At 38.3% G+C, this 18,617-nt stretch overlaps 1 protein-coding gene across 5 annotated transcripts in view; it reads right to left on the bottom strand.

The window, feature by feature from the left end:
* The window catches only part of CADPS2 (calcium dependent secretion activator 2), a 369,911-nt gene that overhangs the window by 174,641 nt on the left and 176,653 nt on the right, over positions 1-18,617 (bottom strand). For all 5 annotated transcript variants that reach the window (XM_070947809.1, XM_070947812.1, XM_070947808.1 and 2 more), the window contains exon 8: positions 14,276-14,415. In XM_070947809.1, the coding sequence (XP_070803910.1) occupies positions 14,276-14,415 (140 nt within the window). The remainder of the gene's footprint in view (positions 1-14,275; positions 14,416-18,617) is intronic.

Here is an 18,617-nt window from a genome sequence, read left to right as displayed (position 1 = left end):
AAAATATAATAGAGATGGAAGAGATATTTGGGTTAAATAGGAAAGATGTAGACAGAGACAAAGACCTAAGGGAGGAGTTTGGGAGGCAAGTCAAAAGACGAATAAGAACTGAAATGCTAAAGCAGGCAAGAGATGTTGGTTAGAAAGGGAATGCTGTTTAATATAAGATTGGCTTTAATGAGAACTAGAATACAGGCAGAAACAAGATCAAGGGGGAATATTATTTATACATATTTTTATATAATATACTAAAAGTAATAGCTAGATGTAAAGATTAGATGTTGAAGGATGGTATCACTATGTACGTTTAAATAATATTGTGATTGTTATTAGAATGGCGCACAAAAACACTGAACAGCTAAACAATGAAGGAACACACTCTAATACAAATATGTATAATAATGCAATTACATGTATGGTTAATATAACAAATATTACTAATATTACTATTATTATTTGTATTTAAATGAATGATACCCAGATGCCTCACTGTTCAAATAAGTGAAACAAAAACAAAAACAAACCAAAAAACCACAGCTTCCTATGTTGGAGCATTCACAACTTCTGGAGTAAGTTGTTCCACTGATTAATTGTTCTGTCAGGAAATTTCTCCTTAGTTCTAAGTTGCTTCTCTCCTTGATTAGTTTCCACCCATTGCTTCTTGTCCTGCCCTCAGGTGCTTTGGAGAATAGCTTCACTCCCTCTTCTTTGTGGCAATCCTTGAGATATTAGAACACTGCTATCATGTCACCCCTAGTCCTTCTTTTCATTAAACTAGACATATCCAATTCCAGCAACTGTTCTTTATATTTTTAGTCTCCAGTCCCCTAATCATCTTTGTTGCTCTTCTCTGCACTCTTTCTAGAGTCTTAACATCTTTTTTGTATCGTGGCAACCAAAACTGGATGCAGTATTCCACGTGTGGCCTTACCAAGGCATTATAAAGTGGTATTAACATTTCAAGTGATCTTGATCGGGGTGAAATGCTACCGGTTCGGACCGGTTCGGGAGGACCGGTAGCGGAGATTGAGTTCGCCATACCGGTAGCAATTGCTGGCTGGCCACACCCCTGAACCGGGCAGCCCGCAGTCCTGCCATGCTTCCCTGTCTTCCCGTGACCCTTCCATGCTGCCAAACTCATTGTTCAGAGTGTCAGCGATCTAAGGAAACATCTTCCAACTCTTCAAAATCGACTTTAAGAGCGCTGAGAAGCCGACAGCAAAAGCGGAGGGAGGGACATACATGCCCCTGTTGCCCCCCTCCACTACTTTTGCTGTTGCCTTAAAGTCAATCTTGAAGAACTGGAAGATATTTCCTTACATCTCCGCCAAACTCATTGTTGGGAGTGTCAGCGATCTAAGGAAATGTCTTCTTACCATCTCCTCCCCATTCCCCCACTCGTTTTTCCATTTCTGTGCTGGATTCTGCTAATTACACCTTCTCCTCCCCATTCCCCCCCTTGTTTTTCCATTTCTGTGCTGGATTCTGCTAATTACACCTTTTCCTCCCCATTCCCCCCTCGTTTTTCCATTTCTGTGCCTGGATTCTGCTAATTACACTTCTCCTCCCCATTCCCCCCTTATTTTTCCATTTCTGTGCTGGATTCTGCTAATTATACCTTCTCCTCCCCATTCCCCCCCTCGTTTTTCCATTTCTGTGCCTGGATTCCGCTTCTGCAAGAGAAGGCTCTGATGTTCGCTTGGGTGGTGGAGGGAAACTCAAAGCGTTGGGGGCTTCAGAAGGGCAGAATGAGCTTCAAAATTTGCAGCTCCTGGCTCTAACAGTGAGTGACATCAAGTTGGCCATGCCCTCCTGGTCACATGACCACCAAGCCATGCCTATCAAGCCACACCCACAGAACCGGTAGCAAACATTTTTACATTTCACCCCTGATCTTGATTCTATCTCTTTGTTTAATGCAGCCTAGAACTGTGCTTTTTGGATAGCTGCAGCACACTGCTGGCTCATATTTAAATGGTTGTCCACTAGGACTCCAAGATCCCTCTCACAGTTACTACTGTTGAGCAAAATATCATCTATGCTGAACCTGTGCATTTTATTTTTCTTGCCTAAACATAGAACCTTACTATTTTCACCAGTGAATTTCATTTTGTTAGATAGCAGCCAGTGTTCAAGTCTGTCAAGATCCTTCTGTATCTTAAGCCTATCTTCTGGAGTGTTAGCTATTCCAGTCTGCTTGGTGTCATCTACAAATCTGATGAGTTTCTCATCTATCCCCTCATCCAAATCATTGATGAAGATGTTGAAGAGTACTGGGTCTAAAACAGAGCCCCACTGCATACTTCCCTCCCTGTACATGCAGTTCTATTGAGGACTACATGTTGAGTGTGGTTGGTCAGCCAGTTACGAATCCATCTGGTGGTGATGTTGTCTAACCCACATTTTTATATCTTATCAAGTAGTAGATTGTGATCTACTTTGTCAAATGCCTTACTGAAGTCCAAGTAAATTATATCCACAGCATTCCTCTGGTCCATTAATTTTGTCACCTTAAGATAAATATTTTAGTGACTTGATCCAGGAACTATTGTATTTGTGCCTGTAACATATACAGTACTCGATTGCTTCTGAAAATATCATAACCTTGGTGGCAGCTAATACTCAGCTTTTTCCATCACAATAAGGCACTGAGGCTTGAAATCTTATATCTCAATCCAGGAGCCTGAGTGGCATAGGAGGCTAATGCCTCCTAAGGCAGCATTTAACATCCAGCTGCCTGCAATTACTGCGAGTTCAATTCTCACCAGGCTTAAGGTCGACTCAGCCTTCCATCCTTTCTAAGGTGGGTAAATTGAGGACCCAGTTTGTGGGGGCAATAAGCTGACTTTGTATAAATATACAAAAGTATGAAGGCTATTGCATTGTAAGCCGCCCTGAGTCTTCGGAGAAGGGCGGCATATAAATCAAATTTTAAAAAAATAATAATAAAAAATATATATATGCTGTGTGGCTAAAGCTATACATGTTTATGTGATCATAAATGCATAAACCAAACTTGGTCAATTTGACCTTGGCTGGAGGTAATACTCTTTGAGTAGGATTAAACAAGTAAATTCAGTGGCTCCTACTAGCCAATTGAAGCCATATTCTTTTCATGTATGCTATAAGTGTGACACATGTAAAAAAGGACAAGACTTCAATTCAGTGGCCACCATTTTGAATTTTTGATATCCTGTCTCCCCGTCTTGGATCAATGTTTTTACTGTCTGGGGATTCTGGGCAGTCCAACACTTCTGATGGGAAATCTAGTATAAATCAAAGCAAATTTTGAATGTGTAACACCAAAAATTTCAATTTCTGGTTATGTTATTACTTCTCAAAATGTAAGTCAAAATATTTGTATGTCAATGATATTTTTTTTAGTTCTAAAAACTAAAGTTCATTTTTTTGCATATTAATATTAATGCATATTAATATGTTGCTGAAAATAAAAAAGGAATTTATAACTATAAAATAATAGTAATAGTAAAATATCACTATGGTAATATTGTATATGTTACATGCTGAACTTTATATCAGTTCAACAGTTTTCCTAGAATTTCTTTAAACCATGCTGCCCTCTTGTGATCAATTTATTTAATATTTCATAGTAATACACAAGACTATAAATACAACAGCTGCTTCTATTGGATTTTTGTTTAAAAGCCTAAATTCACATTGTACCCACTGGATTACTGATACTGATTATATCTGAACTTCATATGGCACTAAGTATCAGCAAAATCAAGTCTTCCTTCTGAAAATACTTCATACATTAATGTTTAGACTTTAATACAGACATTACTTTTAGTATGCACATTTAATAGTGACAAACACAAATCATTTAAAAGGAAAAATTAATCTGTCACAGAGATATTCATTATAAGGATAGCATAGATACATAAAAGATTATTTTGAATCCTCAACAAAAAAAATTCGCTCACAAACTGGCCTCTGAAGTTCCTTCTTAATAAAAATATGTGAATATCATGCAGCTTTATCTGTTTTTCAGTATCAACATCATATCAGTTTATTAACAATGGGGAACACAATGTTCAAAGGCAGCAATGTTCAAAGACACCCATTAGTTGTTCAATGGGGGTCACTCCCCAAAATTAGCCCCTGAATACGATTATATGCTATAGGAATTATAATAGGTGGCATGTAGATGTACAACAATCTGCTTTCCATTTCTTTCTTCTGCTATGAATATCCTACAAATATAGTAAAGGTCAGAAGGTGGAGCTGTTAATCTACATTTTAATTCAGGTGAGGTGTTCTAATGAGAATTTAAGCACATCCTCTATGATTAATCTACTGTATACATACATGACTGACAACAATCATCCACAGGATTGCCCTACAATTGAGTTTTCTTGTGGGAAGTTTGCAGTCAATATATGTATATCTGAGGAATGGAGCATGGAGGAGTGGCAGAATTTTGTTGCCTCTTTGACACAAAGAGTTCCCTTCAAATAAATATAATGGAAAGAAAATGTACTGCACACTTTACCACACATTTTGGCAACAATATACCAGTCAAATTTCAAAGTTTTAGTAATGGCATTCAAGAACCTTAATGGCTTTGAACTCTGATGTTTGAAGAACTGTGGTGGAATATAGTGTAGATTCCCAATGTATAATCCTAGGAAGGGTTTGTATTCCAGAGGGTCAAGAGCCAGCAATGTTTAGGTAGCTTGGTTGGGAGAGAGTTCAGATGGCTCCTCCTTAGCAATTCTCAGAGTAAATCTATAATTTATTTATTTTTATTTTATTAAATTTCTATACCGCCCTACTCCCGAAGGACTCAGGGCGGTGAACAGCCACAGAATAAAACACATAAATACAAAAATTTAAAATAGAATAAAAACGAATTAAATAATTTGGCTGAACAAATTTAAAATACCCCATAATTTAAAACAAATTAAAATTTACATTTAAAAAGGGGAGAAGATTTAGGTCAGGCCAGCTTGATGAAATAAAAAAGTCTTAGGCACGCGATGGAAGGTGCGCAGATCCGGGATCTTCCGTATCTCCGGGGGGAGCTTGTTCCAGATCGTAGGTGCCTCCACAGAGAAGGCTCTCCTCCTAGGGGCCGCCAGTCAACATTGTTTGGCCGACGGCACCCGGAGGAGCCCCTCTCTGTAGGAGCGTACTGGCTGGTGGGAGGCTATTGGTGGTAGCAGGCGGTCCCGTAGGTAACCAGGTCCTAAGCCATGGAGCGCTTTAAAGGTTATAACCAAAACCTTGAAGCGCACTCGGAAGACCACCGGGAGCCAGTGCAGCTCGCGCAGGAGAGGTGTTACATGGGAACTCCACGTCGCTCCCATAACCGCCCGCGCGGCCGCACTCTGCGCCAGTTGGAGCCTCCGAGTGCACCTCAAGGGGAGCCCCATGTACAGAGCGTTACAATAGTCCAGGCGAGAGGTGACGAGGGCATGAGTGACTGTGTGTAGGGAGTCCCGATCTAGAAAGGGACGCAACTGGCGGATCAGGCGAACCTGATGAAAAATCCTTCCGGTCATGGCCGTCAAGTGCTCTTCTAAAGACAGCCGTGAATCCAGGAGGACGCCCAAGTTGTGAGCCCCTAAAGCAAGTAGTTGCTTTAGTTTAACAAGTTTTCTGTGTATAGGTGAAACTGCTCAGAAGTAATTCTACATGTCTTTCATGGTTCTTGGGGCTTGAAAGGAATTTATTTTTTCATGTCTACCTGTTTGAACATTGAAATCTGTGTTCAAATCCCATGTTTGAGAGCCCAACTGGCCCTGCTATGATCTATTGTTATAATATGTGGGAATGGAAGATGGAGAAAGAGCTGCAGCCAAGGCAATGGTCAGATAAAAGCAGCTTAGCTTGCAACAAGAATGTGAGTGCAGCAATCATCTCAGGTGAGACCTTTCCTATTTTCTTCATGTAAAAACAATGGGGAAGAAATGTACTTTCAGACTTGCAAGTTCTGTTAATGTAATCTTACAATAAATTAGAACTAGTTCCTCTAAATGCGTTACTTGTCTGGATCTACATCATAAAGTTGACATCTATGAAGACATAGCCTTTTACTCTTATGTTTGGGGTTTAGCAACTAAAGCCTGTCATGCCTTGTTTTTTGCTTCTTTGACAGTGTTATGATTAATGCCACACCTTTTAAATTGTTACTTATTTTATGTATTTTTTTTTTACTGTTTTCTTTTTCAAGATTGTCTGGAAAGCTGAGAAAACTGTGCTACCATGTTTTCATGTGCACATTTTTCACATATCTGGTTTCAAAATGATCTCATTAGAAAGCTTTAAGGAAAACTAGACAAACCATGCCCCATTGAGTCATCGTTTCAGATATATTTCCATACCTCAACAGAGAACGAGAATGGTGACAGGTGGGCAAAAATATCAGTGGGAGTGGGAACAACTGTTGGCTTCCCCACTGAGTTTCCTTGTGGGAAGCTCGTGGTGTCAAAATCCTTCCTTCCTTCCTTCCTTCCTTCCTTCCTTCCTTCCTTCCTTCCTTCCTTCCTTCCTTCCTTCCCTTTCTATTATTCATTCATTCATTCATTTCTTCCTTCCTTCTCTTCCCTTCCCAGCTGGCAGGTAAATGGCTCCCTCCTTCCTTTTCTACACAGGGCCAGGGCAGCATGAGCACAGAGGGACTGGGGAAAAATGCACACTGACTTTCTCTCTGCAAGCTTCCCACAAGCAGTCAGTTCTTTCCAGGTTCTCCATTGACTTGTGGGAAGCTGTCAGGGATCATTGAAAATAAAGATCATGAGTGTGGCTCACCAACGCAGCACAGCGACAGTGCTGAACAGCAGCAATGCAGCAGCACTGAAGTAGCCAAAAATCCCCAAATTTCATTTCCTGGGGAGTAATGGGCCTTAGCATTCTGAATATGAGGTATTTCTATTGACAAAGTTCTACCCTAGAGTGTTTTGTCCAACTTTGAAGTTACAAAGTATCAAACAGATACAAGAGTATAGATATCATTGTCCCCAAAATTACTGTTATTCAACAATATAAAAAGAAGGATGCTAGGATTTGCTGTTTACTTTTTCTATCTCTGAAATCAGAGTTAGAGATATTTAGAGTCAATTCTGTAGAATTTGTTAGGATACAAAATGTTATAAAATAAAAAGCTCTTAGAAGCATGTTACTATTAAATTGAAACAGTTTGCTTTATGCTATAAATCATAAAACCTGCCATGCTAGTGAAAAAGCAATTGACCTCAGTAGCCACTCTAATTAGATGAGATAAGATAATGAAATGCTTCTCAGTATGTAATCACAATGAAGACGATAAGTGTATCACAACTTTTCCTTCACCACAAGTACTCTGAAAGGTCAGAATCAATTTAACTAGAGACCTAAGAAATGGATGTGGGCCAGCATCCAAATAAACAAAATATACTTTAATAAGAGAGAACTATAACTGCAGCAAGAGCTATGTGCATTCTACCACACAATTACCATACATAATTGCAGCACAGAGATATATCAACAGATATGAAAAACTGACAATAGCCAACATGAATGGATATTTATCTCTGCTAAACAGAAATGCACACCAGCATCTAGTCTCATATAGAGACTAAAATATATTACTACAAAGCATATACTATACCAGCTCAGTAAATCCACTATTCATATTTCTACTTGCTTATTTCTCTGAACTATACAAGTAAAAAGGAAATATTCTGATCTCACTTTTCACCAGTATGTTACAGGGATGTGTAGGAGTTCCTCAAAGAAACAGTAGTTGGACTTAATGTGAGGTATCCTTTCAGTCACCATGGATGAAAACCAATGGTGGGTTGTCCCCAGTTCGCAAGAACCGGTAGTAAAACCGGCAGGAGGCTCCACCCATTGACCCGGACATCATCAAAGGTGATCTGCGCATGCGCAGAAGAGTGTGGACGCGATGCGAACCAGTAATAAAGGTAAGTAGAACCCATCCCTGATGAAAACTAATCAAGGAGAGAACCAACCTAGAACTATAGAGAAATTGTTCCTGACAGAACAATTAATCAGTGGAATGACTTATTTCCAGAAGTTGTGGATGCTCTAACACTGGAGGTTTTTAAGAAAAGATTGGACAACTATTTGTCTGAAATGGTACAGAGTTTCCTGCTTGCTGAAGGGGTTGACTAGAAGACCTCCAAGATTCCTTCCAATTCTGTTATTGTGTTACTTTCTGTACTAGTGAGAAGACATGGGCAAAGAAACCTCCTTTCTATTCCCCAAGAGTAGAGGAACCTTCTTTCAATCTTAGCCTGGGAGGTTCAAAGAAAATACTTCCTCAAAATTTCTCCTTCTGCACTGTAAACAACTATGCTCCTCCAGCAGCCAAAACAAATATTGTAAAGGTAAAGGAGAAGTCCAAAAAGCAATTTTTGATGGATACAGCAAGGGTACTCCTGTGAGTTCCATGGTATGACAGAATGTCTTGGGAAGGTTTTAAAAATTCTATTATGTTACTGTAATAACAATAAAGATCTTTCCAAAACTAAAAAGTTCTGGTTTCCTGAGTTTGTTAGCTACGCAAGCTTGACATTAATCTTGAAAGTTCCTCAACTCTGCACAATTTAAAGCTCCTGTGATTAAAGCAGAGTTTCTCTGACTCCCATTCTCTTCCTCCCTCTCTCACCAGACAATCAAGAATCACTTGTGGAATTGTTCTTTTTCTCCTATGAAGTGTCCTGCTACCTCCACTGGGTTACCAAGGTCTAACAGGCTTCATACTCAGAATAGAAACAAAGCCCCAAAGACAGTAGCTGAGTAACAGTAGCTAGCTTCTCATTTGCTTTTCCGCTAGCAAAATTAAGGGCCTGTGTGTGGATGCCACCATCCACTTCATACATGCACATATGTGTTCTGAAGCACCTCTTTTGAAAGGTTTGCATAATCCTACTACATTGGTCAGGAAAATCTCGTGCCAGATTTTCTTTAGGAAAACGAAGAGCATTTCCTTTGGATCAGTGGTAGCCCGATTATGGGAAATGCTATTTGCTGAAAAATTAACGCTGCCACAAAAACTCTTGAGCTATCTTTTACTTAAACATTGTTTACTCATGTTATTTAGTTACATCACTAAAGTAATTCCTAATAGTTTATCTATTAATGACAGAAAATATCATTTAATCAGATATATTTGGGCAATTAAAAGTATCTCAGCTCTTCTATTCAATTGAAGTGTCTAGAACCTGTTATAAATGTTTCTAAGATCCTCTTAAGGCAAATTAACAGAGAGCATTAAAATTATATATACCGTATTTTCCGGCGTATAAGACGACTTTTTAACACATGAAAATCTTCTCAAAAGTCGGGGGTCGTCTTATACGCCGGGTGTCGTTCTCCTGTAACCAGGCAGACCAGCCCGAAAGGCTCTGACGAGCCTTAAATGGCTCTGGCGATCCCAGCTCTGACGATCCCAGCTTTGCCTGCTAATCAGGCAACTCAGCTGGGATCGCCAGAAACCACGTAAAAGGAAAAAAGTTTTTTCCCTTTTACTCTGACGATCCCAGCTCTGACGATCCCAGCTGAGTTCCCTGCAACTCAGCTGGGATCGCCAGAAACCGCGTAAAAGAAAAAAAGTTTTTTCCCTTTTACTCTGACCATCCCAGCTCTGACGATCCCAGCTGAGTTCCCTGCAACTCAGCTGGGATCGCCAGAAACCACGTAAAAGGAAAAAAGTTTTTTACCTTTTACTCTGAGGATCCCAGCTCTGACGATCCCAGCTGAGTTCCCTGCAACTCAGCTGGGATCGCCAGAAACCACGTAAAAGGAAAAAAGTTTTTTACCTTTTACTCTGAGGATCCCAGCTCTGACGATCCCAGCTGAGTTCCCTGCAACTCAGCTGGGATCGCCAGAAACCACGTAAAAGGAAAAAAGTTTTTTACCTTTTACTCTGAGGATCCCAGCTCTGACGATCCCAGCTGAGTTCCCTGCAACTCAGCTGGGATGGCCAGAGCCATGTAAAAGGGAAAAAGTTTTCCCCCTCCAGCTTGCTTACCTCAGCTGCTAGTCCCAACGCTTGCCTTGCTTTGCTTGCCTGAATCTATTCAGGCAAGCAAGCAACTCCCTGCCTGCAATCAAGCAAGGAGTTAGTTGTGGACTTCAACTCCCAGAATTCCTCAGCCAGCAAAGCAAAGCTGGCTGAGGAATTCTGGGAGTTGAAGTCTACAAATCTTAAAGTTGCCAAGGTTGGAGACCCCTGTTCTATTGGGTAAGTTTTTTTCCCCTTTGGGAGCTTTAAAAAAAATAGTCAATTGAGGTTTTTTTAGTTGTTCTTTTTTAGACCTAGGAAGTTTAGGAAGTTTTAAATTTAGCTTTCATATAAAAATAAAAATAAAATAAAATAAAACAATATTTGTGCAGCTTTCTGAGATTTAGTGTGTTTCTGTAGTGTTTCACTCCAACTACACAAACACACAAAATCTCACAAAGCTGTATGTGGAATTTTGTGTGTGTAAAGTGTGAAAGTTGGTTTTTTGGACTTTTTGTGGCTGTGTGAGGTTCCTGCTTGTTGCAGGGGCCATTTTGGGTCTAGCACAGCTGCTTTTACATTGTGGGTGAGCCAGTTGTGTTGTGTTGTGTGTGTTTAGAGTGTGAAAGTTTTTTTGGGGGGCTTTTTGTGGCTGTGTGAGGTTCCTGCTTGTTACAGGGGCCATTTTGGGTCTAGCACAGCTGCTTTTACATTGTAGGTGAGCCAGTTGATGTTTTTTAATTTTTATTTGGTGTGCATTGGAAGAGGGGCAGTCTTATATGGCGAGTATAGCCCAAACCCTATATTTTAACAGGAAAAGTTGGGGGTCGTCTTATACGCCCAGTCGTCTTATACGCCGGAAAATACGGTATCTCTATATAGGTAATCCTCAATTTATAACAATTGACCCCAAAATTTCTGTTGTTAATTGAATTTTGCCCCATTTTACGACCTTTCTTGCCATAGTTGTTAAGTGAATCATTGCAATTGATAAATTATTAACCTGGTTGTTAAGTGAATCTGGCTAGCCCATTGACTTTGCTTGTCAGAATGTTGCAAAAAAATGATCACATGACCTCGGGACATAGCAATGGTCATAAGTATGAACCAATTGTTAAGCATCTGAATTTTGATCACAGGATCATGGGGATGCTGCAAAGGTCGTAACTCTGAAAAATGGTCATAAATCATTTTTTCAGTGTCATTGTAACTTTGAATGGTCACTAAATGAACTGTTATAAGTTGTCCTGATTTACAACAGTTCATTTAGTGACCATTCTAAGTTACAACGGCACTGAATAAAGTGACCATTTTTCACCCTTACGGGCTGCAGCATCCCCATGGTCTCAGATCAAAATTCAGACGCTTGGCAACTGATTTATATTTATGATGATTGCAGTGTCCCAGGGGCCATGTGATCACCTTTTGCAACCTTCTTACTTTTACTGCATTAGAGAGTTATAGGTGAATGGACTTGAATCTTGACTCTTGTGACCTTGCTTGTTTCATTCATTTTCCCTCTAAGGGCTGTTACAAACTTGTATTGGCTGCAAATATATGCTTTTTCAGGTTGTTTTCAGGTAGGTAAACAAGGACCAGAACAACAAAAGCTTACACAGTTTAATAAGAAGATAATAATAAGGAAGGACAAGGATAAGCAAGAAAAGAGGCAAGGATAATGAGATAATGAGAAAGGACAAGCATTGATCATTTCTGCAGCACAAATCAACAGATGAAACAACTCTCCATAAGGAAGGCATTCAAAGAGAAAAGCAAATCCAGTGGGTGAGACAAACAATCAGAAGCAAGAAACATAGATTAGATTTTGCATTGCTAGTACTCAGGAACAGTTTTTAGGTCTCTGAAGAGGAAACAGGCTCTGAGAATTCAGGAGACTGAAGAACAGAAGAAAAAAGGGTGTATTACTAAAGGGCAAAGATAAAGTGCTCACTACTACAAGAAACATATTCTGTTTTGATAAGTTGCCAACCTCGACTTTTGTTTCAAAAAGGACTCAGAGAAATTGGAAGAGGTTAAGAGAAGAACAGTGTGGATGAGAAGGGACCCCAAAACTATGAAAAAAGACTAAAGAAGCTGCGTATGTTTAGGTTTAAGAAAAAATGACTCAAAATAGAATATACAGGAACTCTTCAAATAGTGGAATGGATGTCACAAAAAAGCAAAGACCTGAATGCAGGAAAAATACTATATATCGTTCCTGTGTGTGCGTGTGTGTGTGTATACACACACACACACTCACACACACAGAAATAGAAGAAAACAATAGAATAGGAAAGATGTGTGTGTATATGTATGTATGTATATGTATGTATGTATGTATATACTGTATATAGTAATATATCATATCTTTATCATATATCATACATATTAATATAAAAGTTTTTAAAATAAAATAAAAACTAACAAACTAATACAGATTAAAGAAATAGAAAGATAGAGACAGAGACAAAAGTGCAGAAAGAAAAGGCAGAAATAGGAAAAAGAAGCTCTAGATTTTCTCTGTGACAAATGCAGGTATGATTACAAAGGTTATCTCTTATTCTATGATTATAAAAAAGCTTATCTGTTTTTTCTAATTATCAAAACATGAGTTGTAAGTGCATGTTTTTTTCTGTTTCATGCAAAAAAGTCTATAAGCGGTTTCCCATCAGCCATAAATGCAGATATTGTCTTTTTTTTTTTTAAATCAGGGAAGTCAATTTAGCCATTTGTGCAAGTTCCAACATCTTCACCAGCCATTCTTTTATTGTGAGTAGTGTTGAACCTTACCACTTTTGAGCACATAGTAATATCACTGCAGTTGTCATACCTAAAAATAAAATTCTATGGCTTTTTTCCCTAGCCATCTATCCATTCAACCCAAAAGAAAAGCCTTTGATTTCAATTGTGACAGATAAATAACTTGAAATAGCTGAGAAAAATCTCCATCTAGACCTTGAGATGAGTTGTCACAAGAACAAATGGGGATGGGCTCTAAACACTATTAAGAATATAACACATAGAAAGTAGATAATTTCATCTAACCCAATCAGGGTTAACCTCAGCCAAATTCTAAAAATTAAATCTGACTAGATAGAGAAACAGAAGCCCACAACTACAAATATTATTGAGACCTTTGGAGGTGATTTCTTCTGTTTCCTCTTTTCTCCCAACTCAACAATTCATTTCCTAAATTTTAATTAATGGCTTAAAAATATTCACAATGTTTTTACTAAAGGAAGCAACACATGTCTTTGGCCACTAGGCTGTGCTAAAACATAACTCATCTGATAAAATATTTTGTTTTTTACACTGACTGAAGCAATTGTTGTTGACTGAAGCAACTTGCAAATTCAAACATTTGCTGGTATTAAAGTGTTAGTTTTGAAACAGACAAGCTAAAAGTCATTCTTTAATTTTTTCAATGGAAAAAATAAAGAAAAAAAAAACCTGCTTCAGCATCAGGGCCTGGCAGTCTCCAAGTAGAATGGTTAGCTCCTAATCTTTTCAAACCTGTCTTCTTGTTTACAGCCCAAAGAAAGTATTTTTCATCAATTTTTAAAAATTCTGTCATAAATTATGTATACAGTGACCTTTTCATTTTGCTTCATGTAGAACTGTTTGTTCTTTCTGAGGCAAAGATTCCCATTAAAGAATTATACTTAACTGTGGAAGATTTTAGTGTAAGACCATAGATATTTATATCCCTGACAATATTCTGTTTGCAGTTACTTTAGGCATGTCCAATATGATTCAATTTCCTCACTTCGTTTTTAGAAAATCCGAAGCTGCTTCTCGAAGTTTTTTAAATTTTAGAAGCGGTTGTCAATGTATAATAGGAAGTAACATATTCATCCACCTAAATTCATATTATGGTATTTTATATACTAGCTAACAACATCATCTCCTCCTTTGGAATCATCTGTATCACATAAACAACAACGAAAATTAGTTGTTTTACATATACTTGGAAAACAACGTGACAACAGAAAAGAGTTATGTGTGGTAAATCTGATCTGTACACAAGCACAATTGGAAATATGGAATATATATCACTAGAAATCACCATTTAAAATTCATGTTATTAACACATTGCTTTCCCTTCTTGCTTTTGATTGTACAATGAGCCTTTTACTTATTTTGAAGCTACAAAGGTGACCTGGTTTAAATTAATCTTACTTTTATCTTACCATACTTAGACTGCTTCTCTATTTTTTTCTCTTCAGGTGTAGGCCATGCAATAAAAAATTATGTGGGCAGCTGAAAAGGAATTAGTGTTTATTCTTCAGAATAGGCACTCACCCACAATGCTTCATGTGTGGTGGTTTATCCATTCTCACTGCTAACTTTATCCTCAAATCAGAATCTTGGCTGTTTTTAGGGACTAACATTTTATGCAGCTCTGTTGACTTTGAGCTATTGGAAGTTGGATATAACACAACCTAGAAAAGATACAAAGAAATTGTTTATCAGTCTGACATGTTACAGTAAACTTTACTTGGAAGGTCTGGTCAACCCAGAAGCTGTCCATGCCACTTTTTTCTATTTCTTAAAAATTACACGGGGTCCAAAGAAAATCACACACTTTCATCTCACTGCAACTCATAGCTTCAGCCAAGACAGGTTCATTTTCTCAAAAATAGGTCACATAAGAGTTCTGATTCTCCACTGGCCTACTTTAAAAACATAATGAGCATTGAAAGCGTAAAAACTTCAGTGAACCAAGAACTTATAATAAGCATGCTATTTAATATTCCCCATATTTTATGTGCTTTTGCTAACAATGAACATTAGAGAGCACTAAACTAAAACTTTTTTGAATGTTTTTTTTACTTTGGATTAAATGCTTTAGGAATAATTATCCTAAATAAATTAATACTACCATTATTCTAATCAATGCAGCTAATAGAACTATGCTAAAATAATATTTTAGACTTAGTTTAAAATAGCTGAGCTTCAGTTTCACTTATTAAGTTATTCTGTTGTAAATGAAAATAACTTGATTGAAATTTGATATCATTAGAAAATTAAAGATGTGCTATGTTTACACAATAATATTATAACACTGTGAACTGCATTGTGATGTCCATCTTTTCTTGGCCGTTTCACAAGTATATCTCATAATCTGAAAGCTGTAGGAATTGCTAACTCAAACCATGTTTTTTATCCACTTGATCTCACTGCAAATACACATTATTTTCCAGTGAATAATGTTAAACTGCATAGATTGGAACAAAATCAGAAAAACCAAAGCAGATAATAAACATGATTGCAGTATTTTTTCACATTAAACATGCCTTTTGTGTGAATGGTTCCTCTTATTATCTTAACACAAACAGTTCCATTCACTTGAAAGAAACTATTATCAACATAATAGCAAAATATCCTACTGTATCATTAAATGTATTCTTGGAACAATTTAAATGGTAAAAATAACTTCACTTTTCGGTGTCAAGAAACAGTACAAATTACCACAATGTTACATTTAGGGTCTGTATATTTTACTAACCTGCTTTATTTTAACAATATTAAATACCAAAACTGAATTTAAAAGAATACATTTTCATCCAATTTTTCTTGTAGACAGAATCTGTTTCAGATTTGACGATTTATCAAAGCCCTTTATGCAAGGGTGAAATGCTCTCGGTTCGGACCGGCTCAGGCGAGTAGGTAGCGATGGCGGTGGGCAGTTTGGAGAACCGGTAGCAAAAATCCCTGCTCCCGCCCCCCATGCCCAGCTGAGTCGCGCGATCATCAGAGCCTTTTTTTTCTTTTAAATGGCTCTGACGATCCCAGCTGAGTTGCCCTGCTAATCAGGCAACTCAGCTTGGATCGCCAGAGCCATGTAAAAGAAAAAAACTTTTTTCCTTTTAAATGGCTCTGCCTGCTAATCGGTAGCAAAAATCCCTCTCTCTCCCCCCCCTCAGCTTGCTTACCTTAGCTGCTGGTTGCAACGCCTTGCTGTAATCCCTGCAATTGATTGCATCAGCAAGCAACTGAATCTCCCTGCCTGCAATCAAGCAGGCAGGGAGTTGTGGACTTCAACTCCCAGAATTCCTCAGCCAGCAAAGCAAAGCTGGCTGAGGAATTCTGGGAGTTGAAGTCTATAAGTCTTAAAGTTGCCAAGGTTGGAGACCCCTGTTCTATTGGGTAAGTTTTTTTCCCCCTTTGGGAGCTTTAAAAAAATAGTTAATTGGGGTTTTTTTTAGTTGTTCTTTTTTTAGACCTAGCCATTTAAAGTTTAGGAAGTTTTAAATTTAGCTGCTTTTATATAAAAATAAAAATAAATTAAAATAATATTTGTGCAGCTTTCTGAGATTTAGTGTGTTTCTGTAATGTTCCACTCTAACTACACAATCACACAAAATCTCACAAAGCTGTATGTGGAATTTTGTGTGTGTAAAGTGTGAAAGTTGGTTTTTTGGGCTTTTTGTGGCTGTGTGAGGTTCCTGCTTGTTGCAGGGGCCATTTTGGGTCTAGCACAGCTACTTTTACATTGTGGGTGAGCCAGTTGTGTTGTGTTGTGTTGTGTTGTGTTGTGTTGTGTTGTGTTGTGTTGTGTTGTGTTGTGTTGTGTTGTGTTGTGTTGTGTTGTGTTGTGTGTGTGTGTGTAAAGTGTGAAAGTTGGTTTTTGGGGCTTTTTGTGGCTGTGTGAGGTTCCTGCTTGTTGCAGGGGCCATTTTGTGTCTAGCACAGCTGCTTTTATATTGTGGGTGAGCCAGTTGTGTTGTATTGTGTTTTGTAGGTTAAAAAAGGGCAAAGAAGTGACATTGACTTGGCCACACCCACCTGACCACCAAGCCACGCCCTCCCAGTCACCTTACCACCAAGCCCCGCCCACTAATTAAGCCACGCCCACAGAACCAGTAGCAAAAATTTTTAGATTTCACCCCTGCCTTTATGTCCTTCTAATACAGTGTTTCTCAACTTTGGCCGCTGGGTGGACTTCAACTCCCAGAATTCTGGCTGGGGAATTCTGGGAATTGAAGTCCACACATCGTCCAGCGGCCAAGGTTGAGAAACACTGTTCTAATAGCTCAGCACTTTCAATTGCCCCAATCACTTGGGGTACAAATGACTAAGTTCTAAATTTTCAGTAAATAGTTGTGGCAAGTGTGTAATAATATACTAAGACACCACCACCCTTCTCTCTCATTAGTTCTCTGTCAAGTACGTTGGAACAAAGGTAATTTATCTTATGACATTTTCCCAATTTGAATAGTTATTTTCAAACAATACTTTGAAAATAAATCTCTGAAGTAGTCAGTCATTAAATCAAATCAAATCAAATCAAATCAAATCAAATCAAATCAAATCAAATCAAATCAAATCAAATCAAATCAAATCAAATCAAATCAAACCTTTATTGCCAATGCAGAACATGTGTACAATTAAATTGAATGAGCCTCCCTTGGTGCAGCCCCCCCCCACCCCGAAACACAAAGTTAGGATAAGCAAAATTCCTTCTTCCTCACATTGCCCCTGAACCGGGGGTGAAATCCAGCAGGTTCTGACAGGTTCTGGAGAACTGGTAGCAGAAATTTTGAGCAGTTCAGAATACTAGTAGTGGAAATTTTGAGTAGTTCAGAGAACTGGCAAATGCCACCTCTGGCTGGTCCCAGAGTGGTGTGGGAATGGAGATTATGCAATCTCCTTTCCCCGGGAGTGGGGAGGGAATGGGGATTTTGCAGTATCTTTCTCCTGCCACATCCACCAAGCCACACCCACCAAGACACGCCCACAGAACTGGTAGTAAAAAAAATTGGGTTTCACCACTGCCCTGAACTTTTCTCTGCTGACTACAAGCTATTCCACACTCCTGAATACATCTAACTTACAACTCTACATGGTGTACATTCAGCTTGTACTTTATTGGCAGTTTCAAACCTGGATGGAGCTGATGAACACTATATGACTATACGTTTACCATATGCTAGTGAACAGAAAAACATCATCAGTTAAATGTGTGAGCTTCCAAGGTTTGTGGTTGGTCAAGGAAAACTAAAGGATGGACAAACTTGAAACATATTGAAAACTAAAAAAAAAAAAACAAAAGCCAAGGAAATACATACCAACTTAAAGGAACCCAAGTTCTATGAAGCAAGAGGCAGAGAAAGGATTATCAATTATTTTCTAAAAGATTAGCTTAGGCTGCTATTTGAACAACCTACATGAATCAGAACCAACCACTGAAACAGATGGTACCAGGACATGTTATTTCTTAGACGTGAGGGGATGAAATAAAGCTCTCTCAGGTTAAGGGGAAGAGGAGTGGTGAATCTTCACTCTCATATGGGAAAGAAATAGAACAAAAGCCTAATGAGTTGAAGACAAAGCAGCAATTTTATACCAACAAAAGAAAAACAATAATGATCATTGAAGAATGGGAAATTATTTAACTATGTTCACAAGGCATGCCAGCAAGCTATTTTAAGATTATCATTAGCATTTACAGAAAAGAACATCAGCAATATAAAGCATGCACACGCACGCTCACCCTCCAAATGCTAAATTATTTATTGGCTACTTAAGGATTTGACAAGCAGCTTAAAGAAATTAGAATTTATTTTTTTAACTGAATAATCAAAACTAATAAGACTAAGTTTTCTTTTTATTGAGATACTTTGTGCTCAAACAACCACAG

The sequence above is a fragment of the Pituophis catenifer genome, unplaced genomic scaffold (genome assembly GCF_029215685.1).
Source record: "Pituophis catenifer annectens isolate HBS135680 unplaced genomic scaffold, rPitCat1.0.hap2 SCAF_7, whole genome shotgun sequence".
NCBI classification, from domain to species: domain Eukaryota; kingdom Metazoa; phylum Chordata; class Lepidosauria; order Squamata; family Colubridae; genus Pituophis; species Pituophis catenifer.
Note: the sequence above shows the minus strand (reverse complement) of the source record. Positions and strands in the feature narration are given on the sequence as shown.